Source organism: Garra rufa, chromosome 24, assembly GCF_049309525.1.
Source record: "Garra rufa chromosome 24, GarRuf1.0, whole genome shotgun sequence".
NCBI lineage: Eukaryota > Metazoa > Chordata > Actinopteri > Cypriniformes > Cyprinidae > Garra > Garra rufa.
Window position 1 is genome coordinate 11,176,511 of NC_133384.1, and position 25,515 is coordinate 11,202,025.

At 45.6% G+C, this 25,515-nt stretch overlaps 1 protein-coding gene across 1 annotated transcript in view; it reads right to left on the reverse strand.

Annotated features, from left to right (window-relative positions):
• LOC141300202 (cadherin-7) overlaps positions 1 to 25,515 on the reverse strand; it is a 159,573-nt gene that overhangs the window by 52,416 nt on the left and 81,642 nt on the right. The window contains exons 7-8 of the mRNA XM_073830536.1: positions 24,888 to 25,024; positions 13,717 to 13,838 (exon numbers count right to left, since the gene is read on the reverse strand). Coding sequence (XP_073686637.1) covers positions 13,717 to 13,838; positions 24,888 to 25,024 — 259 coding nt within the window. The remainder of the gene's footprint in view (positions 1 to 13,716; positions 13,839 to 24,887; positions 25,025 to 25,515) is intronic.

Genomic DNA, 25,515 nt, shown 5'->3' on the forward strand with positions numbered 1-25,515 from the left:
CTATAGTGTTTCATTGACGAGTGAATCATTAGTTCCATTTGTAAATCGTTTATGGTCACACACGGGCATAAATACAATCAAAAATTCAAAACTTTATTGGCATAATTGTCGTTTACAATATTTGCAAAATAAATGGCAAATAGCATATATACATAAAGTTATTTATATTAAGCGATTCACAATAAATAAAAACATTCAGAATGTTTTGTAAAGAGATCAACATAAAGGTGTTAAATAACGAATATAAACGAATAATACAAATATTATGGAAAAAAAGAAGGTCAGTTAATGGACAAGACTCTGGGATGCATAAAATGTTTCTTGTGAGGCTATTAAATTTTAAGTACTTAATGTAATGTTTATTCATGATAAACTTGTGAATGCTGTCTACATTGCGCACAGACATCATTGGCATATACAGCATCGCCTATATAATTATTTAATATTGTATTAATTTCTACAGATATGATAATCATATCTATAGGAAGCTTTAAATTATTACTTAACGAAATAAAACAAATTGAAAACAAAAACTCGTTTATGTAATCCGTAAAGATAAATTTCTCTCTCAAGGCGCGTCCAAAAAGGTATTGTACTCGAGGAGCGGATATAATATTCTTGATACTTCAAACTTCCGTGTTCTGTTCTATAAATTCTGAGAATTAAAAAAATCAGGCTCTCATGAAATCTTTGAAATCAATCTTTGTATATATGGCTATAGTTTATTCAGTTATTCAGTATTGTTGTGTTTTCCCTGTTTTATTCGTTTAATATTCAGAAACAAGTGCCATTTTTTTTCAAAACATTTTTTAAAAGAAAGAATTCAACCCCCCAAAATTTAGTTTGCCTATGTCACAATATGAGATAAATCCAGCCCTGTAAATAATACTGATTGTTGTTGCCAAATTGGTTTGGAAGCGTTGTTGAATAAACAAGTAAACTGAACTTTTATGCCTGTATGACTGACAATTTTATTGACCACTGAGAAAGCATTGATTTGGTATGATGATGGTTCATACCATGTAGAAAAATTACATTTTGAAAAATAGCTTAGATGTAGTAAACTACTTTTGCCGTGTTGCTGTAGCTTAGCTTAGCCAAGGAATGGGAAACCACTACAACACTGTTATACGTCATCATACGTTGTCTCTAGTTCCTAATTGTCACAGGGAGTCAGACTGAGACGTGCGGATCCAATTGCAAGGCTTTATTGGAATGGTAAACAGGCAGGAGTAAACGCCAGAAAACGGGAACAACGTAGGTAATCCGGGAAACAGTTCAATAATCCAGCAGTGGTCGCAAATGGCAGGCAGCAGGAATCAATCACGGGGTACACAGTCCAGAGTCATACACAGAAAATCCAACACAGAGAAACACGCTTAGAATTATGACCATATGGAACGATAAGACTTCGCAAGGTGGCTGTGTGTGAGAGTGGCTTAAATGCAGTCAGTAAATGTGAAACAGGTGTTGCAGCAATCAGATCAGTGGGAAATGAGGAACAGGTGAATGCAGAGATTAGTGCAGTGGCTTATGGGGATTGTAGTCCATGAAGTGTGGTGCAAGAGTTCATGACGACAGGGAAGACCAGATACGTTACATAGCCCCTCCGCAAGGAGCGGCTTCCAGACGCTCTAACCACCTTAACCATCTTGAGGGTGGTGGAGCGGAGGCGGAACAGGGGGAGGGATGGAGGGCCAGGTCCATGTAGTGGTACTGGAACCACGAAATGAGGCGGAGCCGACGAAGGGAGAAGCCATGGAGGAGGAAGGGTTGGCTCCTGCATGGGGCCGACCAACGGAGGTAGAGCCGGTGGAGCCCGAGGCGGAACCGGAGAGTCGATGGTCCTGGGCGACACAGAGGATCCGGAGGGCCAAGGCGGAACCCAAGGCTCTGGCGACCCCGGCGGAGATGGAGGTCCGGAGGTACGCAGCGGAGCCGGAGTGACAGAGGATCGAGGCTGTGCCCACGGGAGGGAGGAGGTCCACAGAGCCGGCAGGACGGAGTGACGAGGCGCAGCCGGAGGAGTAGAGTCCAGAGGCGAAGGTGGGGTGACGACTGACCGGGGCGGAGCCGGAGAGACGATGGAGCCCGGAGGAGCTGTTGGGCCGACGGCCGACAACGGAGACGAGGGAGCACAGAGCCGGGGTGGAGCCGCAGGGTCGGAGGACCGAGGTGGAGTCCAGGACTCTGAGACTGGAGGTGATGGTGAGGGGTCCTTCAGTCTGGACACCGATGGCGACTGGCAGTCCCACGGCAAGTCCTCTGCCACGAAGGTGGGATAGGGGTGATTAGAGGGACTGTCAGGAGACAGAGGTGGCAGGACTGGAGCAGCAGGGAGGGTGGGTGGGAACAGTCCATGCTTGAGCTCCGTGACCAGAACCGGGCAGATAGGAATCTCAGGACGACTGGATGTAACCAGCGGAGTCTCTGGAAGACTGGGCGGAACCAGCGGAGGCTCTGGAAGGCAGGGCTGAACCAGCGGATTGTCTGGGAGACTGGGCGGAACCCGCGGAGTCTCTGGAAGGCTGGGCGGAACCAGCGGAGTCTCTGGAAGGCAGGGCTGAACCAGCGGAGTGTCTGGAAGGCTGGGCGGAACCAGCGGAGTCTCTGGAAGGCAGGGCTGAACCAGCGGAGTGTCTGTAAGGCTGGGCGGAACCAGCGGAGTCTCTGGAAGGCTGGGCAGAACCAGCGGAGTCTCTGGAAGGCTGGGCGGAACCAGCGGAGTCTCTGGAAGGCTGGGCGGAACCAGCGGAGTCTCTGGAAGGCTTGGCAGAACCAGCGGAGTCTCTGGAAGACTGGGCGGAACCAGCGGAGTCTCTGGAAGGCAGGGCTGAACCAGCGGAGTGTCTGGAAGGCTGGGCGGAACCAGCGGAGTGTCTGGAAGGCAGGGCTGAACCAGCGGAGCGGAGCGGAGCTCTTGTGACGCGGGCTCTGGACGACGCTCTTGTGAAGCGGGCTCTGGAGAACTGGACGACCCCAGCGGAGATTCAGGAGGGCTGGGCGTCTCCAGCGGAGACTCTGGAAGAGCAGGCTCTGAGCGAGCGGTCACTGGAGGGCGCTCTGGCGGCGCAGTCACTGGAGGGCGCTCTGGCGGCGCAGTCACTGGAGGGCGCTCTGGCGGCGCAGTCACTGGAGGGCTGGTTGGGAGACCAGCTGCTCGAGCCGACAGCAGTGGTGGGTCCTCCACGCTAGAAATTTGCCTTTGCCACCCCGTGGTAAAGTGTGGCTGCTGTGGTTCTGGGCTAGCAGACCTCTTGTGCTGTGGCTCTTCTAGAACTCTCACAGTAAGCGGAGAGCCGCATAACACCAACGCATAATTCATAAAGTCCTCCACCGAACACTTAAATTCCCCTCCAGGCAACAGCGATTTAATGGGTTCATTGAGTCCAAAGCGGAATAAGTCCCTCAGCCATACTTCATCATAAAAAGGTACTTGAAGTGATAACCTACGAAACTGTAGTACATAATCCTCAATGGGAAGATCTTCCTGTCGGAGGAGCAGAAGTTGGTCGACTGGGTCCATGTTGTGATGCTGGTGGTTGAATAAAGCCGCTGGATCCTGGTTTGGCGAAGTCTTCTGTCACAGGGAGTCAGACTGAGACGTGCGGATCCAATTGCAAGGCTTTATTGGAATGGTAAACAGGCAGGAGTAAACGCCAGAAAACGGGAACAACGTAGGTAATCCGGGAAACAGTTCAATAATCCAGCAGTGGTCGCAAATGGCAGGCAGCAGGAATCAATCACGGGGTACACAGTCCAGAGTCATACACAGAAAATCCAACACAGAGAAACACGCTTAGAATTATGACCATATGGAACGATAAGACTTCGCAAGGTGGCTGTGTGTGAGAGTGGCTTAAATGCAGTCAGTAAATGTGAAACAGGTGTTGCAGCAATCAGATCAGTGGGAAATGAGGAACAGGTGAATGCAGAGATTAGTGCAGTGGCTTATGGGGATTGTAGTCCATGAAGTGTGGTGCAAGAGTTCATGACGACAGGGAAGACCAGATACGTTACACTAATGTTACATCAGAGGACATGCGCGATGTTTATCACACATTTCAAGATGTTGAAAAAAATGTTGTAGCAAAAGTACAAATGTACGGTGTACGCACCGTTCATTCACATGTACACATATGGCCGTAAGCAAAACAAACAATGCGTTATCACATGCGCGGCAAATTGCAAATCTGTGGTGTAGTGGTGCCTTGAGAAGTGGGTAAATGCTTCATTTGTGAATTTCCTTTTGAACTTTCCATTTGAGCGCATTAGTTTACTGGATCCTTGGACTGAAATGTTTACAGGGGTTCACTGGTTTAAGAAATTTCTGATCGTAAAAATCTGCTTCTTTTTAATTGTAAGGTATTTTTTTTTTTCATTATTATGTCTGATTTAAATGACTGGGGTGTGGGAGACAAGGCGGGGGCAATTATCAAATAAATTTCAAAGCAAGCCGGCACCACGGTCCTGACTGCATCATCATCGCTGTCTTTATTGGGTGTTTTTAGCAATTATTTCGATTTATTCACATATGAGTGGATGTGGTGGACTGCCATGATTTTGGTTAATGCAGGACACTACTGACTAATGCGCATCAGAGGGGATTTAAAAAGTGGGTGTACGCAAAGTAGCCTGATATAGGCCGTACACTGTACCTGCGTATACCGTCCACTACACACCATTGCAAATTCCCGCTCCACATGGCCTTTCATGTTTCTAACATGCAGTCAAGTGTATATGACATAAAAATATATTTTGTAATATCAATCAGTGCAATCAGTGCTATCTGCTAGCAAACTTTAGCGATTTTTTGCAAACGTTTATTTACAGAACAACACCATAAACACAAACACAAGATTGAAGGTTGTTGCACTGCACTCCTCTGATTGTTCACGTCTGTCTTGTCATTTGCACTGATTCATTCACAGCTGTTCACCATTTGGACTTTTGTATAAGAACTCTCATTTCTCACTCCTGCTTCATGTCTGCATTGTCTCTAGTCCTGTTTGTATTTTCTGTGTTTCTGAGATCTTTGACCTGGTATTGAGTTCTTGATTTTGTTTTATTTTGTGTTTCAGTTTATGTTCAGTTTGTGCCGTGTTGGCCTTTTGGTTTATGTTTATTTGTGTTTTGTTATATTAAAGTCAACTCCCTGCATTTGGACCCAGACCTCTTTACTCAACGTGACAGAATGCAGACATCCATAATGGGTCCAGCGGGGAATAATTTTTTTTTTTGAGGCGGCGGTCGGGGTGGCGACCATTCCCTCTGCTCCCAACACGGAGGGGATGTTCTTTGAGGCGGCGTCGGCAGCGCGCTTCAATTATATCTATGCCTGCCTGGCAATAGATGCCCGTGTCGCCGAGGAGATGCGGAGGCGCCCCTTCTTTGCGGTGGGGGTGGAGTCGGAGTTTCGTGGGAAGGCGGCGGCTTCCACTCTCTCTGTTCCTGAGGCAGAGACGACCGCACTCTCTGTTCCTGACGCTGAGGCGGCTGCGCGTCCTGTTCCTGGCGCTGAGGCTGCCGCGCGCTCTGTTCCTGGCGCTGAGGCGGCCGCGCGTCCTGTTCCTGGCGCTGAGGCGGCCGCGCGTCCTGTTCCTGGCGCTGAGGCGGCCGCGCGTCCTGTTCCTGATGCTGAGGCGGCCGCGCGTCCTGTTCCTGGCGCTGAGGCGGCCGCGCGCTCTGTTCCTGGCGCTGAGGCGGCCGCGCGTCCTGTTCCTGGCGCTGAGGCGGCCGCGCGTCCTGTTCCTGACGCTGAGGCGGCCGCGCGTCCTGTTCCTGACGCTGAGGCGGCCGCGCGTCCTGTTCCTGGCGCTGAGGCTGCCGCGCGCTCTGTTCCTGGCGCTGAGGCGGCCGCGCGTCCTGTTCCTGACGCTGAGGCGGCCGCGCGTCCTGTTCCTGACGCTGAGGCGGCCGCGCGTCCTGTTCCTGGCGCTGAGGCGGCCGCGCGTCCTGTTCCTGACGCTGAGGCGGCCGCGCGTCCTGTTCCTGGCGCTGAGGCGGCCGCGCGTCCTGTTCCTGGCGCTGAGGCTGCCGCGCGCTCTGTTCCTGGCGCTGAGGCGGCCGCGCGTCCTGTTCCTGACGCTGAGGCGGCCGCGCGTCCTGTTCCTGGCGCGGAGACGGCTGCGATTTCTGTTGCTGGCGCGGTGGGGACTGTGCTGCACGGGCCTGGTCCGCCATCCCTTCCCCTGAGTTGCCTTCCTCCGTACCTCCTCCCTCCAGACTTTGGGAACGTCTGGGAGCCGTTCCGTAGGGAGGGGATAATGTCATGATCGGGGCTGTGGGTTTTCCCTCAGCCACCTGAGGTCGCTGTTTGCACTGCACTCCTCTGATTGTTCACGTCTGTCTTGTCATTTGCACTGATTCATTCACAGCTGTTCACCATTTGGACTTTTGTATAAGAACTCTCATTTCTCACTCCTTCTTCATGTCTGCATTGTCTCTAGTCCTGTTTGTATTTTCTGTGTTTCTGAGATCTTTGACCTGGTATTGAGTTCTTGATTTTGTTTTATTTTGTGTTTCAGTTTATGTTCAGTTTGTGCCGTGTTGGCCTTTTGGTTTATGTTTATTTGTGTTTTGTTATATTAAAGTCAACTCCCTGCATTTGGACCCAGACCTCTTTACTCAACGTGACATCAATTAACTGATCGTCTTTTTTCCATATTTGTATTATTATTATTGTTAGCCTATATTTTTATTTTCATTTACATTCGTTTTCCCCCCGTTCATTTCGATCTCTTTACTCTAGTTCTACATGTAAATGATACTGTAAATGCTTGACATTTTCAGGCTTTCTCCTGAAGTCTACGAGCATCGCCACTGTTTTGAGAGTGTTTAGCTCCAGGTTGTTAAGACTGCACCAGACAGCCAGTTGCTCAACCCCCTATCTGTAAGCAGACTCATCACCGTCCTTGATGAGGCCGATGACTGTAGTGTCATCTGCAAACTTCAAGAGCTTGACAGAGGTGTCCTTTGAAGTGCAGTCATTTATGTAGAGGGAGAAGAGCAGTGGGGAGAGAACACATCCCTGAGGGAAGCCAGTGCTGATCATGATAGTCCTGGATGTGAGTTTACCCTGCCACACGTTGTTAATGACCTCACCGAATAATAACTTATGCTATTTACTTGATTAGAGATCTCAAAAATGCAGCTATATTAATCATGGCACTTAATGACTAGTTTACTATTTTTTTGTTCCCTGTCATTTCGCTTTATTTGATTTTTGATTTATCGTGGGTTTCCTCTTACGTCATACTCCAGGGTTCCCTTAGGCATTTTTGCACATGCGCACTATTCAAAAACAGCCCTAATAGAGGATGCACAAAAATACATGGATTAAAATGCATTTATATTTAGATTGAATCGAAGATATAGATTGAACTTCATGTTAGCTTGCTTATTATGCCCAAGAGCATAATTCATTGAGCCCATATGTCTTACTAAGAAGAAACTATTATTCTAACCACAGGTCAACAGCTGTAGTTCCAACTACGTAAATTTGCAATGCGGTTTGCGAATGTTCGTTTGAACTATGGTGTCGAGAAAAAAAGAATCGTTGAACTATGTTGGTAACGACGGAACTTGCGACCATAGTTGGCTAACGATGCTTTTGGGAAACACACCCCAGAGCGGGAGTCGGTGTGAGTCTGGCCTTTTCAAATCGACAGTAAAACACATTGAGATCATCAGCCAGTTGTTGATTCTCCACAGACTGTAGGGGTGATGTCTTGTACATGGTGATGTTCTTCAGACCAGTCCATACTGTCGCCGGGTCGTTAGCTGAGAGCTTTTTTCTCAACTTAACCCTAAGAGTAGTTATTTTTTGCCACTCTGATCTGTTAGTCTGTTCCTGGCCTGGTTGTACATGATTGTATCTCCACTTCTGTAAGTGTCCTCTTTGGTGTGACAAAGCTGTTTGAGTTTCCTTGTAAACCACGGTTTATCATTATTGAATCATAAGAATGAAATATCCTCACAGAAACTGATATATGAAGTTACAGTCTCTGTGAGCTCGTCCAGATTGGTGGCAGCATCTTTAAAATATGCACAGCATTAGATTAACATGGAAAACATTTTTTGTGTTGGTTTTGTTTTACCTAGTTGGAACACGGTATAAAACCTAGGGCTCCTATTATTTTTTACAAGATATAGTATTGGTCTTGCGTGTCCCCACAATCTGTTTTAGCTCAAAATACCTCACAGATCATCTATTACAATGTTATTTTTGGGATGTGTCTAAAAAAATGCATCACTTTAAATTCAAATGAGATGCATATTCCCGCCCCATCTTCAGAAGATGAGCGTAGTGTAACAGTTGGTAGAAGCAGCATGACTGAGAGACATGTTTGCATACTCTGTCACTGATGAAGTGAACTGTATGCAATATTTGTCAAATACACAGACGTTTCAGAAACGTTATCATGAGCAACAAAACACTTTTTATATCCTGCTCAATACAGCGCAATCTGTTTAAGAATAAAGTTCAACATAAACAGACTATTTAAATACTAATAAAGTGGGAGGTATATATGCTTTTATCAGTGTTTTATGATAAACGTGACTGAATATAACATTGTGACTACATTGAAAAAGCATTTACTGTTCTAAAAACAAAGATTCGTGACTATTATTGGAATTGAATCATGGGCAATCGTGACACAGCTGTGTTGTCATCAAAGTTCCTGCAGCCGCTCTGGAGAAGCTGCGGCAGTTGAGTCATCCGTCTGCTCTATGAGCACTATCGCGGCTCTTTGATGCCACACATGACAGTCAAGTGGCGTCGGCACCGTGTCAAGTCGCACAACATTTCTAACTGTCATACACTGCTTTAACTCAGATTTCGATCGATCTGCACAGTGTCGCGTTAAATCGAGCGACCTGTTGCCAACAAGATGGCTATAAATACTAAACGATACAGGTCACATGACACAATCCAACCAATGAGAACCAAGACACATGACTTAGACAACCAATCAGAAAATGACACACTGAACAAAGGAACCAATAGCAGGATCACATGAGCGCAAGGGAACCACATGACTAGTGACTGGGACAGAACCACATGACTGTCAGCCAGTCACCGTGGGTGGGGCCTAAACATCACACTGCTTTAAGAAGCAAAACCGCATGTCTAATGAGACTGGTTTGGTTTACTGGGAATTAAAAAAATAAGGAGTGGGTGGATCTTTATCATTGTAGGGTGATTGTATTCAGACACTGCCAACACACATCACCCAGACACAATGAAAAGAGGATTTTGCATAATAATAATAATAATAATACTAATAACAGCAACATGCAAGCATTCATGTATATGTGCAAATTATGTCTCTCAGTGATAAGAGATCAGTTATGAGAGATCAGTAAATGGTGGTATACCTGGAACAACCTCATTCATTAGCCTGTGGAATATGGAATGGGCGTTGACCAACCTATACAGCATGACTCAATATTCATAGTGTCTTGTAGAAGTTGCCAAGGCAGTCTTCCACCCTTTGAATCAGGATGTACATGCTTGGTGAACATAGTTGCTACATGCAGCAGTGCCAAGGCAGCCGAGGAGAGTGTAGTAATATTTAATGGTAGTTGTGTCGAGGGACCAGTAATCAATGCAAAGCCACAAGTCTTTGTCCGTCTGCTTCTAGTTTTAGGAAACTGTGAATGGTGCAAAATGTAGCCCTGTTGGAGTTTGTCATACTTCTCCATGGCCTTTTGTTCTGGCAGGGAGAGTGGGTAAACCTTTCTTCAGGGCACTGACTCACTGGGCAGGAGGCTGATGGTACAGTCCTCTGGCCTGTGTGGTGGTAACTGAGAGCCTCGTTTGGGGCAGATGTCGTCCTGAGAGTGGGAGTAGCAGGAGGGAATATCTACAAACTGTTCATTGACTAGACTTTTGATGGAGGTGGAATTTGCAATTAACAACTGAGTTTCAGGTTAGGGAAGCAGTCAGAAAAACTCTGGTAAATGTTTTACAAGTCAGGGGTGTGCCCTAGAACAGTGGTTCTCAATTTTAGTCCTGGGGACCCACTGCTCTATACATTTTGTATGTCTCTCTTATCTTGCACATTCACTTCAGTTCGTGGAGCTGAACTGAACGAGCTGATTGTATAAATCAAGTTTGTTAAATTAGGAACACATGCAAAATGTGCAGAGCTTGACTAGTTATTTAGTTCTTCATTTAAGTGTCATTCTGACAAATTTGAACATATGCTTCCTTATGAGTATCATTTAGTGCACAACCTGGTATATGCTAACAGAGACATGAACACAATAGGCTAATTTTTATTTAATTAAAATCTCCTGCATGAACTGAAAATGACAGTCAGACTCTTTAATACAAAATGCATGCAGCTCTCTTCCAGCAAAAAAGTCTTATTTTCCATCAGTTTTTAAACACATTTTTTCTTTCATGACATAACAACTGCAACTTAAACAAATGAGTACTTTCTATAGTTATAAATGGTGTAAAGAGTTAGTTACAACAAATGATAAGAGGATAAGATAAGAGACTGTCACATTCACTACCATTAGTTACACCAAGCTCCAAAGAGTACCTTCATGAAACAGCTTCAACTTTTTGTGAATATTCACTGAAAATCTTACCTCCTGCTTTCCCCTTTGAAATTACAGTAAACATGACAATTTTAATTCCATTCTTTGAGAACAAGCAAGGAAACAGACTGCTGAAAAAATAAGCATTATGATAGACTACTACGTATGATCCTAATTTAAAATCTATATTTTATTTTCTGATATTTTACGATTAGAGTACAGGGGGAAAAATCTACAAAAAGTTAAGGGTTTTTTTTACAACTTGATTAAGGTTAGAGCTAAACTCTGCAAGCCATTGGCCCTTTTTAGGGCAAGATTTGGGGAACGCTGTCATTACAAAATAGAGAATAGATCTATAATGAATCATTAACCATATTATTCCACTGACACATTTAGTTTAGTATGAATTTAGCTGCCTGGGTCATCATGTTCAGTGTAAAGCCAGATTGAGGACATGTACTTTGAAAGCATCTGCCAGTGGAATAGACATTGCTCTGAGATGTCTTAAAGCCCTATTCAGACAGGACTCGTTTTCCAGGGGGTGATCAGAAAAATTTGTGTTTCAAAAAACATACTGATTTTAATGCTGTCCAAATCTGCAAGTCTGTGTTTTTTTTGACACAACCTCTATGAAAAATCCAAGAGCAAATTACCAATTATATTTCAGCGAAAAAGTGTTTTTTGGCCCACCTGAGCTACCATTTGTGGACCAATCTTTCGTATGCTGCACCTTAATGGTATCTGACCTAAAAAAAAAAAAAAAAAAAAAATTAATAAGGAGAGCTAAATCGCTGAAACTGCTAAGACTGGCCATTTTAACATCAGTATCAGGTAAGCCTGCTCCCTTACATGGATTTATTATAATAAGCCACTTCCATAAACTCATGTGAAGTTTATTTAGATAATGTTTTTATAATAAACTAAGATTATTATTAATACATATGTCATAAGACATATACGGCATACATGATGCACACAACCCCATCAAGTCTAGAAAACACACCTGTCTCTGTAATTAACACAAATGTTAGTCTCATCCAAATTGGTACATGAAATTGCAGACAATGGGTCATAAGAACTGAAACTCAAACATAAGCCCTATTTGGACAGGACTAGTTTTACAGGGGGACGTTAGAGAAATTTGTGTTTGACAGACGTACTTTAATCCCATCCAAATCTGCCAACTCAGTGATCCAATATAAAAGTATTAATTACATAAAGTATCAATTACATACTGTATGTACCCTTATGAAAATTAAACATGGTTGCTGGTGGATATGGTGGTGAGATCCAAGCATCCACAAGGATACAGATATTATGAAATACATACCAGCTCTTGTTTTTAGTCACATTCCTGTCTCTGATCCTACACAGCCTCCATATTCAGTTAAAACAAAGAGATTTGTTTGATTCCAAACTCAAAGCTGAGCCAAAGACACAAAGAAAGGAACAGTTTCATGTACGGCTTATGATTAAAAGCAGATTCAAAAGAAAGCCACTCACTTATTTGCCTGTAATGTGGATTTGCATTGGCTCTTGCTGCTCATAAGCAGCCTAATGGCCATTTCCTTAATAGTATCATTTTGATCTATGATACTTTTTTCATGTCCAATCTGGCTTTTCTCTCTTTCTGATTATATTTTCCAAATGCCAAGAGCACACAGACCAGACATTCAGCTCCACAAAACATTTGTTAAATATTGCAAATGCTATGGCATATGTGTAATATTTGCAGTGTAATGCATGAATTGTGTGGCTCATCTGACCTTTAAAAACTGTCATTAAATCTCCTTTTCTGTTTGACTGCATCGTGTCGACCCAAACCCTCATGAGGTGCATATGAAAGAGTGATAAAGTATAAAATGCAATATAACACACACTTAACAATATCCAATCTCATATTATGGTTCACTGTGTTGATAAGTGATTATTTCTTACTATAAACTTAAACTAGAAGACTAATTGATGAACATGCATGACTATTCACTATTTTATTACTTTTTTAAATATAATTTGAAATATAGTCAAATATATAAAATTATATGCCATTAAAATAAAATTTTATATATAAAAAATGAATGTTCATTTATTTTTGACCCAGTTAACATATAAATAATGTCATATCTGACAGTCAATTGTGTGGCCCTATATATGTGATCAGACATTTGTCAGTAACTAAAATACACTGACACTTTGCTGAATTCATAGATCTAAAGATTTTTTTATGTACACAAAAGGCCTAATTCTGTCAAATATTATTCACAAATTTGTCTAAATCTGTGTTGTGTGAGGCCGGTTGGATGTACTGCCAAATTCTCTGAAACACCTTTGGAGATGGCTTATGGTAGAGAAATGAACATTCAGTTCAGAGCAACAGCTCTGGTGGACTTTCCTGCAGTCATCACGCCAATTGCACACTCCATCAAAACTTGCAACATCTGTGGCATTGTGCTGCCTTATAAAACTGCACATTTTAGAGTGGCCTTTTATTGTGGCCAGCTAAGGCACACCTGTGCAATAATCATGCTGTCTAATCAGCATCTTGATATGCCACACCTATGAGGTGGAGGATTCCAAAGAAGAGAACTGCTCACTAACACAGATTTAAACAGATTTGTGAACAAAATTTGAGAGAAATAGGCCTTTTATGTACATAGAAAAAGTCTTAGATCTTTGAGTTCAGCTTATGAAAAATGGGGGCAAAAACAAAAGTGTTGGGTTTATAATTTTGGTCAGTGTATATACATATAGAAGTAATTAAAATACAAAAGTTTACCCTTCTATAGTTTACTTTCACATCCAAATCAGGAAATGTGTAATCTGTAACCTCTGTAAACAGGTTATTACTATACTGCCCTCCAAAGGCAAAGTGCAGTAACTACGCCAACACTAAAACTGAGAAAAATGCCTTTAAAGTTTTTACACCAGCTAGTCAAACATGTTGAAACTCGTTTCCCTGAAACAGGACACAATTTAACCAGGAGAATTTGCCACAAGACAAAACAGTTGTCACATAGTCCATTTTAAGCCTTTACTATGGTATTATAGTATACTATAGTAATCAATTATTAAATTCCGTAGTGAACACATTTAATTTTTTTAGCGTAATGCGCACCGTTGCATTTTGATACCCCTAATAAACACACAAAGGGCTGCACATACCTGTCCAGGTGCTGCATCTTGACATAAGCGTGTCTCGTACTCGATAGCAAACACTGGAGCGTTGTCGTTAATGTCCAAGACTGTGATTAGAGCGATTCCTCTGCTAACCTGAGACGGGTCCTCTGACACACATCAAAGACACAGTTAGCATGAAACATGAAGATTCACCACATAGAAAGTGTCTATTGTTTGGGGACTAAAGATGAGTCACTATTAATGGTGGTTTGTCTACTTAGAGCTGCTTTCCAATCTGATCTGTAATATGAATTTGATCATGGAAGAGAGTGTGTGTGTGAACACATTTTGATTCTGTGGTGTGATTCAGTAAGTGAGATTCTTTCTCCTTGAATGTGCTTGCTGATATTCTGCACGTGTGTCACCTCGGGTCGTCACATTTGCATAATTAAATGCAGAACAATTGTGGATACATGCCTTAGTCAGCAAATCACCTCAGTCACAGCTGTGCAGCCTGAGCGATAGGTCACAGCCAGTCCCTAAAGAACACATTAACATTCAAGTGTTCTAATGTCCTGCTTCAGCACAGACACGCAGAGACACGGCTGATTATAGTAAGGGCATCTTGAGCACAAAATATCAACCAGCAAAGCAGAGCTGCAAGATTTGGTTCAGGAAACATGTTTCAATTATTATTATTATTTACTGTAGCTACAGTATTAAATTAATACTGTAGCGTCTAAATGAATGATGAGGCTCTGATCCAGTTCTGACTTTTCTCAACTACTCTAGGACAGTTAATAATCAATTAGAAAAAAAAATATATGTAAGGGTTATTTAAGCTAAACTTAAAGGAATTGTGGTAGCTTTTTATAATACCGGCACAAAAATAATCATGTACTGATTTAAGACTTTTTTTAAAAAAACAGATTCATGTAATTAACGGCAAAATGATCCATCCATATGTCATCCACATCCATATGTCATGAAGTCGTGGCCTAATGGTCAGAGAGAACCCGAAGGTTGCGGGATCGAGTCTCAGGTCTGGCAGGGACTGTCGGTGGGGGGAGCGAATGACCAGCGCTCTCTCTCCACCCTCAATACCACCACTGACAGCACCATACTCACTATACTTAATCACACATCACGTCCTTTCTTTTAAGCTCCAAAAAAAATTTCTGAGAAGCCACACAATTACTGATCAGATCGATGTTTAGCTTTTATTAACTTTTAAAACAAAACACTAATCAATGCATGTATGCACAACATCAAATATGGCAATGCAAACCTCATTACTTTAGTTTCAACCAACATCGACTTAACCTGTAGTGTATTGCATGTAGAAACCATTGATCTGACAAGCATATGACCAAACGTCATAACGTTGCCTTTGCCGTCATCGGTCCAAATCTGTGGAATAAGTTGCCAATTAGAATGGCACCGACTTTGGCTACTTTTAGATCCAACTTAAAACTTCACTTACTCTCTATGGCATTTTAAACGGTTGATGTTGTAGGATTGTTTTTTAGTTTAATGCTATTTGTTTTTATTATGTTGATGTGTGTCACGGATTGGCCAGGTTCTTCCACCTCACTCACTCAAAGATCACGCTCACCTGAATACTAATCAGTCACACCTGCACGCAATGATCACGGCACATACAAAAGCACACCTCACACAGTCACCAGTGTCCGGGCTCGTTGCTGCGAAAGCGGACTACTCTACTCTCCTTCGTGGATTCTAGAGATTACCTACAATACTTACCTCTGAATACTTACCTGTCTTGTCTTGCATTCCAGTCAGTCTGTCTCGTCAGTCTATCTCCGCATCCAGTGTGTGTGTGTGCCGTAAGCCAGCATCCAGTCTGCCTCTTCGACATCCTCCGACGATCGTTCCTGCAAAAGGGAAGAAAGATCAAGTTATCCATCCATCATCATCCTCACCATAATCTACTATCTGGACAGTTAAACTTACCCGGTCCTGCACGCCATCTTCTTCATCTGCTCTGCTAAAAACAAATAAACTTCACCTGTTGTTTCACTTACCTGTTTGTCAGTCTGCTTCCCTAACAGAAGCCCGGACCTACAGACAGCATCGGCAGAGCAATGGATCCTTTTCAAGAGCTTGTGGATTCACTTCGAAAGGTTTTAATGGGACCTTCCACCACTAATCCCACAACACCGCGTCCCACAGCTCCACTGGAACCCAACACTTCTTCGGCACCCGTCCCATCCAGTCCCATGGCTCGACCGGCGCCCTACTCAGGCGGGGCGGAGGAGTGCAACGGATTTCTTCTCCAATGTTCGTTAATATTCACCATGCAACCTGCTTTATATCCCACAGAAGAGTCAAAAATCGCATTCATCACTTCGTTGCTCACCGGACCCGCGTTGAAGTGGGCTGACACTATATGGCGCCAAGCCGGGCCAGCGACCAGCACCATCCAGAGTTTCATCGCTCACTTTAAAGAGGTTTTTGGCACTTCAAATGAAGCGATCTCCGCAGGAGAACAACTCTATCATTTAAAACAAGGGAGTATGACTACACAAGAATATGCTTTACGTTTCCGTACTTTAGCAGCTGCAAGCGGATGGAATGAGAGATCGCTATTAACCACCTATCGTCTCGGCTTGGAACCCAAACTCCGTCTCCAGTTAGCAGCATTGGACGACTCAATGGGTCTAGAAAAATTCATCCAACAATCACTTCGTTGTTCTGACCGTATTCAGTCATATCACGCCAACGCTGACACCCCTGCAACTGCACTCCTCCGTTCGCCTGAGTCGATCGCTCCTCCAGAACCAGAGGCTATGATCCTGGAAGCTGGAAAACTATCATCTGCTGAGCGACAGAGAAGGCTGACCCGGGGTTTGTGCATGTATTGTGGGGCCAACGGACATATACGTATCAACTGCCCCATTCGTCCCGTCCGTTCCTTGGTGGTCTGTGTTCCGAAATAGAAAATCTTCATCCTCTAGCTACAAATGTTCAGTTATCCTCCCTGTCATTCTCTGTTACAGTCACGGCCCTCATCGACTCCGGGTCAGCCGGCAACTTCATCTCGGGCATCCTCTGTCGCCAGCTTCAACTCCGAACTGAAGCCTCATCAGCAGTTTACCAAATCGAACCCATAACCAGCAAAATCACCACCCGTACTCGGGTCCATCGCAAATGTGAAAGCATCAACTTACAAATTGGAGTCCTTCACAAGGAGTCAATTCAGTTTCTGGTTCTGGAGGGCGCATCCATGGACATCATGTCAACGCCTGACATATGGTACTTTTGAGCACTTCCTATGTCGATCTGCCTCCTTAGGATGAATTATTTGTTGTATTCCCAATTGTAAGTCGCTTTGGATAAAAGCGTCTGCTAAATGAATAAATGTAAATGTAAATGTAAATCATCTTAGGGCGCCCGTGGCTGGTGAAGCACAATCCCATCCTCTCTTGGGGCAATGGCGAAATCATGAAGTGGGGACCCGAATGTGCAGATACCTGTTTTCCAGAGCTTCCACATCCTGTCAGGAAATCCTTACCAGTTTACATCACGTCAGTCGAAAGTCCAGTCGAGAAACGGTCTATTCAGATCCCAGAATGCTATTCTTCCTTCCAGGATGTATTTTGCCCCAAGAGAGCTTCCCAGTTACCTCCACATCGGCCATGGGACTGTGCCATTGACCTAGTTCCGGATGCTCCAATGCCCAGAGGTAAGATCTACCCGTTATCGCTTCCGGAGACTAAGGCCATGGAGGAGTACGTACAAGAAGCTCTGAGCCAGGGATACATCAGACCCTCCACATCACCCACACTGCGGCCGTGTATCGATTACAGGATTCTGAACCAAGGCACCGTCAAGTTCCGATACCCACTTCCTCTCGTCCCTGCGGCCCTTGAACAGCTCCGATCAGCCAGGATCTTCACGAAGCTGGACCTCCGCAGCACGTATAACCTCGTGAGAATACGTGAGGGGGACGAGTGGAAGACCGCGTTTGTGACTCCAACTGGCCACTATGAGTATCTTGTCATGCCCTATGGTCTGGTCAACGCCCCCTCCGTATTTCAAAATTTCATCCACGAGGTACTCCGGGAGTTTCTACATCGGTTTGTTATCGTCTATATCGACGATATTTTGATATACTCCCGGAGTGAGGTCGAACATCGCCACCACGTTGCGGAGGTCCTCCAAAGACTACGTGACCATCAGTTATACCTCAAGGTGGAAAAGTGCTCATTCCATCTCCAGTCCGTCCAGTTCCTGGGATACATTATTGATCGGCAAGGTGTTCGCATGGACGAGGGGAAAGTGTCAGCAGTCGTCTCCTGGCCAGAACCCACCACCATAAAGGAACTCCAGAGATTTCTTGGTTTCGCAAACTTCTATCGTCGCTTCATCAACAATTACAGTATTCTCACGGCTCCATTAACTAACCTACTCAAGGGGAAGTCTCGAACTCTCCAATGGACTTCCGAAGCTGGCGCAGCCTTCCAGTCCCTCAAGGCCGCATTCACTCAAGCTCCACTCCTGACACATCCTGATCCAGATCAACCATTCGTGGTCGAAGTGGACGCATCCACTACTGGCGTCGGAGCTGTCTTGTCCCAACACCACGGTACTCCTCCACGCCTCCATCCGTGTGCTTACTTCTCTAGGAAGCTCAACCCGGCGGAGCAGAATTATGACATCGGTAACCGGGAGTTACTGGCCATCAAGCTCGCCCTGGAGGAGTGGCGACATTGGCTGGAGGGAGCTCAACACCCGTTCCAAGTGATCACGGACCACAAAAATTTGCAATATCTCCGCGATGCTAAGAGGCTTTGTCCACGGCAGGCACGCTGGGCCTTATTCTTCTCCCGTTTCAACTTCAAAATAACTTATCGTCCAGGCTCCACAAATGTCCGTGCAGATGCCCTCTCTCGACTCCACGACTTCCATGATTCTCCAGAGACATCCACGCCAATACTCCCAAGAAACATCTTTGTCGCTCACATCGACTGGTCCAGCCCTCCAGCTGTCGCCACTCCAACAGCCAGATCTCCGCCGGGTTGCCCACCAGGACGTCAGTTCATCTCTCAGGAACAACGGGTAGATCTTATCCACTCAACACACACCTCCCTGGGCACTGGGCATCCAGGGGCCAACACCACCCTCTCGTTGCTGTCAGAACGCTTCTGGTGGCCAGACATGGCAAGGGATGTGAGGCGCTATGTCCAAGGCTGCAAGGAGTGTGCCATCTCAAAGACTCCCCGACATCTACCTGCAGGAAAGCTCCATCCCTTGCCCGTCCCGAACCGTCCCTGGTCACACCTAGGAGTGGATTTCATGACGGACCTTCCCCCTTCCGACGGGAATACTTGTATCTTGGTTGTGGTGGATCGTTTTTCGAAGTTCTGTCGGCTCCTGCCACTGAAAGGGCTTCCCACAGCCCTGGAGACCGCTCAGTTGCTGTTCGACCGAGTATTTAGATACTATGGACTCCCCGAAGACGTAAGCCACTTTTCCACTATCGGGCCGAACCGTTCTTAGAACGGTCGGGTACAGTTCCAGTTGTGTTTCCACCTGAGCCTGGAACAATTACAAACCATTCTCGGCACGGAATTCTCAGCACGGTTAGACAACCGTGCTGAACCGGACTGGTAAAATGCGTGTGCATGACGTCGCCACGCTGTTGCCTGGCTACCAGTTTCTCTATGGCTCTGTCTATGGCTAAGCGGGTGCGCAGTAAGCAGATACGGTAAATATAAATTTAAATGGCTGAGACACTTTGGTCTGTGGATGAAACATTTGCTCTAATATTGATATTTGGACAGAAAGAAAAATTCAACAACAGCTGGAGAGTGCAAAGAGAAACGAAAAGTTTTTTAAAATTATAGCGCAGTGTCTTGCAGAGAAGGGCATTAAGAAAAGTTCAAAACAGTGCCGGGAAAAAATAAAAAACTCAAACATACATATCACGTCCAAAAGGACAATAACAGTAGAAGCGGGGCTGTCTACTCTTGCGTTACCAAGGCAACGATTTGACGCATTTGTATTTACATTCCAAAGAGTTCCGTTATCTGCACCACAGTGGAAAATCAAACCGTATCTGTGCTGACTGGCCCGGATCGGCACGGAATAGAACGGTTAAGCATTGAGAACGGTTCGGCCCGATAGTGGAAAAGCGGCTATAGTATCAGATAGAGGACCCCAGTTCATTTCCAGAGTCTGGAAAGCATTCTTTCAACTCCTGTTCTTCCCTCCACAGAACCTGGCCACGAAGAGGAACCCCCTCCCCCCTTGGACCTGGAGGAAGGCTCCATCTACGCTGTCCGTGAGATCTTGCAGTCCCGACGTCGCGGTGGTGTCCTGGAATATCTTGTAGACTAGGAGGGATACGGACCAGAGGAGAGATCCTGGGTACCCAGAGGAGACATACTGGACCCTGCCCTTCTGGAGGAATTCCACCACGCCCATCCTGACCTCCCAGCACCTTGGGGACGAGGTAGACCACCGCGACGTCGCAGGTCTCGGCCCTCAGGAGCGGGCCCTGGGGAGGGGGGTAATGTCACGGATTGGCCAGGTTCTTCCACCTCACTCACTCAAAGATCACGCTCACCTGAATACTAATCAGTCACACCTGCACGCAATGATCACGGCACATACAAAAGCACACCTCACACAGTCACCAGTGTCCGGGCTCGTTGCTGCGAAAGCGGACTACTCTACTCTCCTTCGTGGATTCTAGAGATTACCTACAATACTTACCTGTGAATACTTACCTGTCTTGTCTTGCATTCCAGTCAGTCTGTCTCGTCAGTCTATCTCCGCATCCAGTGTGTGTGTGTGCCGTAAGCCAGCATCCAGTCTGCCTCTTCGACATCCTCCGACGATCGTTCCTGCAAAAGGGAAGAAAGATCAAGTTATCCATCCATCATCATCCTCACCATAATCTACTATCTGGACAGTTAAACTTACCCGGTCCTGCACGCCATCTTCTTCATCTGCTCTGCTAAAAACAAATAAACTTTACCTGTTGTTTCACTTACCTGTTTGTCAGTCTGCTTCCCTAACAATGTGTTATTTTCTATGTTTATCTTGCAAAGCACTTTGGGCAACTTAGTTCTATTTATACAGTGCTATATAAAGAAAGAAAGAAAGAAAGAAAGAAAGAAAGAAAGAAAGTGATCATGCTGCCTCAGGAGAAGATGCCGCCTGAATTATAAAAACCTAATTGCAGAAAATTATATTATGCAAACTTGTACCTTCATGTCCTTTACGGAGCTTGAAAGTATTAGTTTCGATTCATATTTACAATATGGACATTCTTCAAAATATCTTCTTTTGTGTTTGTAGAAAAGCCATATGATTTTGGAATGACATGAGAAAGAGCAAATGAGAATAGAATTTATATGTATGCTTTCACGTGGAACACATTAAAGCAAAGAAAGAAAGAGTGTCACACCTTCAAAACATATGCAATTAATTGAAATCTTCTTGCATTGAAAAATCACATAAAAATTATTTTTCACATTTTAAAATGCCCATGTATGATGCCGTCAATAGTCTTGTGGTTAGTGAGCTGACGTACAGTGCAACTTGAGGTCCTTTGCCGACCCCACTACCCTCTCATCATCCAATGCTCTCCTGTCTGCTCTCTACTATTCTACTGTCTCTCAATATCAGTAAAGGCATAAAAAAGCCCATTAATGTAATGAAAAAAAATTAAAGGTGCCATAGAATGGAAAACTGTATTTACCTTGGCATAGTTGAATAAAAACAGTTCAGTACATGGACATGACATACCGTGAGTCTCAAACACCATCGTTTCCTCCTTATATAAATCTGGTGTTTGCAAAAGACCACTGAAAAATAGGCTAATCATAACATAATGTCACGACCACACACACAAGGAGAGGGTAAGTAGATTTCAAGGTGTTTATTTACAGACGTGCACACTTCAAACAGGTGAATATAGACTTCGGCATCCGAGTCATCAAACACAGTCCGATAAGGTAAACACAAGTTCATAGGCAATCGCCAGCAAGAGTAACAGTCACTTCCCTTCAAGTGGTTAACGTATGCTTCACAGGTTGATCCAGATGCAGTCCATGAAGTGCACAGGAGAATCGAGAGAAGGAGGAGAAGATCCAAGGAGCGGTGTCCATGTAACTTCGATTCCAGCCGCTGAGTGAATGTCTGAGGTGAGTATTTAAAGGGAGTGGTGATTGCTGGTGCAGGTGACGGTGATTAGAACTCTGGTGATGGGCGTGGTGCAGTGAGGATAGGCTGATTGATGAAGGATCGCAGTGATTGGGACTGAGGGAACGTGCTGAGGGTGTGACATTATCTCCCCCTCCCGGTAGGCGCGTCTCGCGCCGTGATGGAAACACCAGGGAGGGGGGGCGGGCGCCCTGGAGGCCGTTCCGGGGCAGGACCTTGTTGGGTTGGGAAGGCCTCCAGGGCGGAACAGGAAGCCATGGCGGGTCCGGCGGCCACGGCCGGACAGGCAGTTCGGGTGGCCCTGGTAGGTCAGGCGGCCACGGCCGGACAGGCAGTTCGGGTAGCCCTGGTAGGTCAGGCGGCCATGGCCGGACAGGCAGTTCAGGTGGCCATGGCCGGACAGGCAGTTCAGGTGGCCATGGCTGGGCAGCCCCCGTGGCCTTGGCCTCAGTCCTCGGCCCGGCCACGTTGGCCAGGAGTATATGGCGCCCCCCCAAAATTTTCTTTGAGGAATTCAGGGGTTTGGAGGGACCGTTTGGCGGAGTGGGCTCTGAAAGGCTGGACAGGACCAGCGGAGGCTCTGGAAGGCTGGGCTGGGCCAGCGGAGGCTCTGGATGGTTGGACGGGACCAGCTGAGGCTCTGGATCGCTGGACGGGACCTGCTGAGGCTCTGGATGGCTGGACGGGACCAGCTGAGGCTCTGGATGGCTGGACGGGACCAGCGAAGGCTCTGGAAGGCTGGATTGTACCAGCGGAGACTCTGGAGGATTGGACGTAACCAGCGAAGGCTCTGGAAGGCTGGACGGAACCAGTGAAGACTCTGGAAGGCTGGATTGCACCAGCGGAGGCTCTGGACGGCGCTCTTGAGGAGCGGGCTCTGGACGGCGCTCTTGAGGAGCGGGCTCTGGACGGCGCTCTTGAGGAGCGGGCTCTGGACGGCGCTCTTGAGGAGCGGGCTCTGGACGGCGCTCTTGAGGAGCGGGCTCTGGACGGCTGGACGACCCCAGCGGAGATTCAGGAGGGTTGGGCGTCTCCAGCGGAGACACTGAAAGAGCTAGCTCTGGGCGAGCGGTCACTGGAGGGCGCTCGGGCGGCGCAGTCACTGGATGGCGCTCTGGCGGCGCAGTCACTGGAGGGCGCTCTGGCGGCGCAGTCACTGGAGGGCGCTCTGGCGGCCCAGTCACTGGAGGGCGCTCTGGCGGCGCAGTCACTGGAGGGCTGGGCGGAACCAGCGGAGACCCAGGAGAGAGGATAGGGGCCGTGAACTCCATAGGGAGAACCATATCCATTATAATAGATTCATCCCTTTTGGTCGGAGACGCAGGAACATCGGCCATTTTGGCCGGGGAATCAGGAACATCGGCCATTTTGGCCGGGAAAACAGGAACGTCGGCCATTTTGTGAGCTGGCATGGCCGCCCGTACTGACCTCAACGGTGGGTCTAGCACACTGGCCATCAGGATAGGCCATAACGTTGGAGGGCTGGCCGCGAGCTCTGGGCTGGCAAGGAGGGAGGAGCTATTGGTGAGGTATGTGGGGAGTCCAGGCGAGGAGTAAGCCGGTGAGACGTGCTGGGTTTCGTAGAGGGTTGGACGAGGAAACTTACCATCACTCTTTATTTCTTTAACCTCGATACTAGAGCCATTTATATAAAGAGTGAGGTTGATTAGTTCAATCAAGGAGAAATCACATATGGGGGAGGTGCATCGGATTGTTTCCTCATCCAGTCCAAACCGAAACATCACAGCAAGGGTGACGTCGGGCCAGCTTACCCGATGGGAGCGCTCAAGGAACTCCTCCACATACCACTCCAATGTCTGCCCACCTTGCCGTAGGCTCCATAGCCTGTCCTCAGCTTCTGACAGTTTTAGTGAGTCGGGAGAGGCACCGGTGAATGTTGCGTTCGCCTCCATGAGTGAGCTGAAGGAATTTCCTTTTTAGGGCTGGAATCCTGTCACGACCACACACACAAGGAGAGGGTAAGTAGATTTCAAGGTGTTTATTTACAGACGTGCACACTTCAAACAGGTGAATATAGACTTCGGCATCCGAGTCATCAAACACAGTCCGATAAGGTAAACACAAGTTCATAGGCAATCGCCAGCAAGAGTAACAGTCACTTCCCTTCAAGTGGTTAACGTATGCTTCACAGGTTGATCCAGATGCAGTCCATGAAGTGCACAGGAGAATCGAGAGAAGGAGGAGAAGATCCAAGGAGCGGTGTCCATGTAACTTCGATTCCAGCCGCTGAGTGAATGTCTGAGGTGAGTATTTAAAGGGAGTGGTGATTGCTGGTGCAGGTGACGGTGATTAGAACTCTGGTGATGGGCGTGGTGCAGTGAGGATAGGCTGATTGATGAAGGATCGCAGTGATTGGGACTGAGGGAACGTGCTGAGGGTGTGACACATAACAGCTACTATTACCTAATAAAATAAGGTGAGCCACTGAAGGGAAATGGTTAGCTTACTGCTAGCGGTAGCCTGTTACATACAGTACATAAGATTTAACTTACCACATAAACGGAGAGCTGGAGAGATGACTGTGCGGACGATGGCGAATGATTTACAGATCCTGAGCATCACTAACAAGCATCTAAACTTATGTGGTAAGTACATGCATTACACAGAGCACATGCGATCACAAAAGTGAAGTAAAATGATCGTAAATTCAAAACGGCAGTTTCAATAAATCGCATATTAATAGCGGCTCAAGCTCCCTGATTAAATATATATTTTCCTCCATGTGTGACCTATTGAAATGAGCTGCTCTGTGAAACAGCCAGTCAGAGCAGAGCTCATCATTATTATTCAGGAACCTTCCAAATAAGGCAATAACAGAGCATTTCATTCTAGGGGCAAATCCTAAGGTTGTAAATGGACCTGTAAAACCGTTTCTGGACAATTTTGCCCTTTCCTATGCCATATACCTTATGTATAGACATCAGAGAACAATTTAAAATATTGTATCAGGGCATTCTATGGCACCTTTAATGTCTGCGTGTGGCTTGCATTATACTCACGGTTCTCTGTGGCAAATACAGTGATATTGTGGACTGAATTGACTTCTCTGTCAAGGGCTTTGGCTGTGCTGATGACACCAGTCAGAGCATCCACATTGAAGAAGCGTTCCAGGTCTGTGTTCCGGTCTATGGAGTACCTGGACACACCATTACACAAAAAATGTACTCATCTTTGTTAGCTTTTCTCTTTTCTTATTTATCATTTATAGCCTTAAAAAATAATTATCCTCTTAACCACTAGATGGCACGAAAACTTACCACCATTTAAAATGTTATAGATTTATAGAGCAAAAAGAATAAAAAAGCATAGTACCTGGTGTAAAAAGTGTCTCTACTGTTATAGCCAACTGACTTCCAGTTGTTGATGTGGTATAGTTAAGTTCACATGTTTATTATCATTTATTAAGCTGGTTAGAGTTAGACATACTGTAACCACCATATGTCTGATGAAACTATTATATTAAAAAATACTAAGGGTGCAACGGTTTACAAAAATGACACACAGAAATGGTTCTGTAATTTGGTACATTCGGAACATGTTTAGTACAGCAGAGGAAAAGTGAAAAATACAACTGCCTTTTCTCATTGTTGTTGTTTTTTAAATTATTGTTATTATTTATTAGTACTG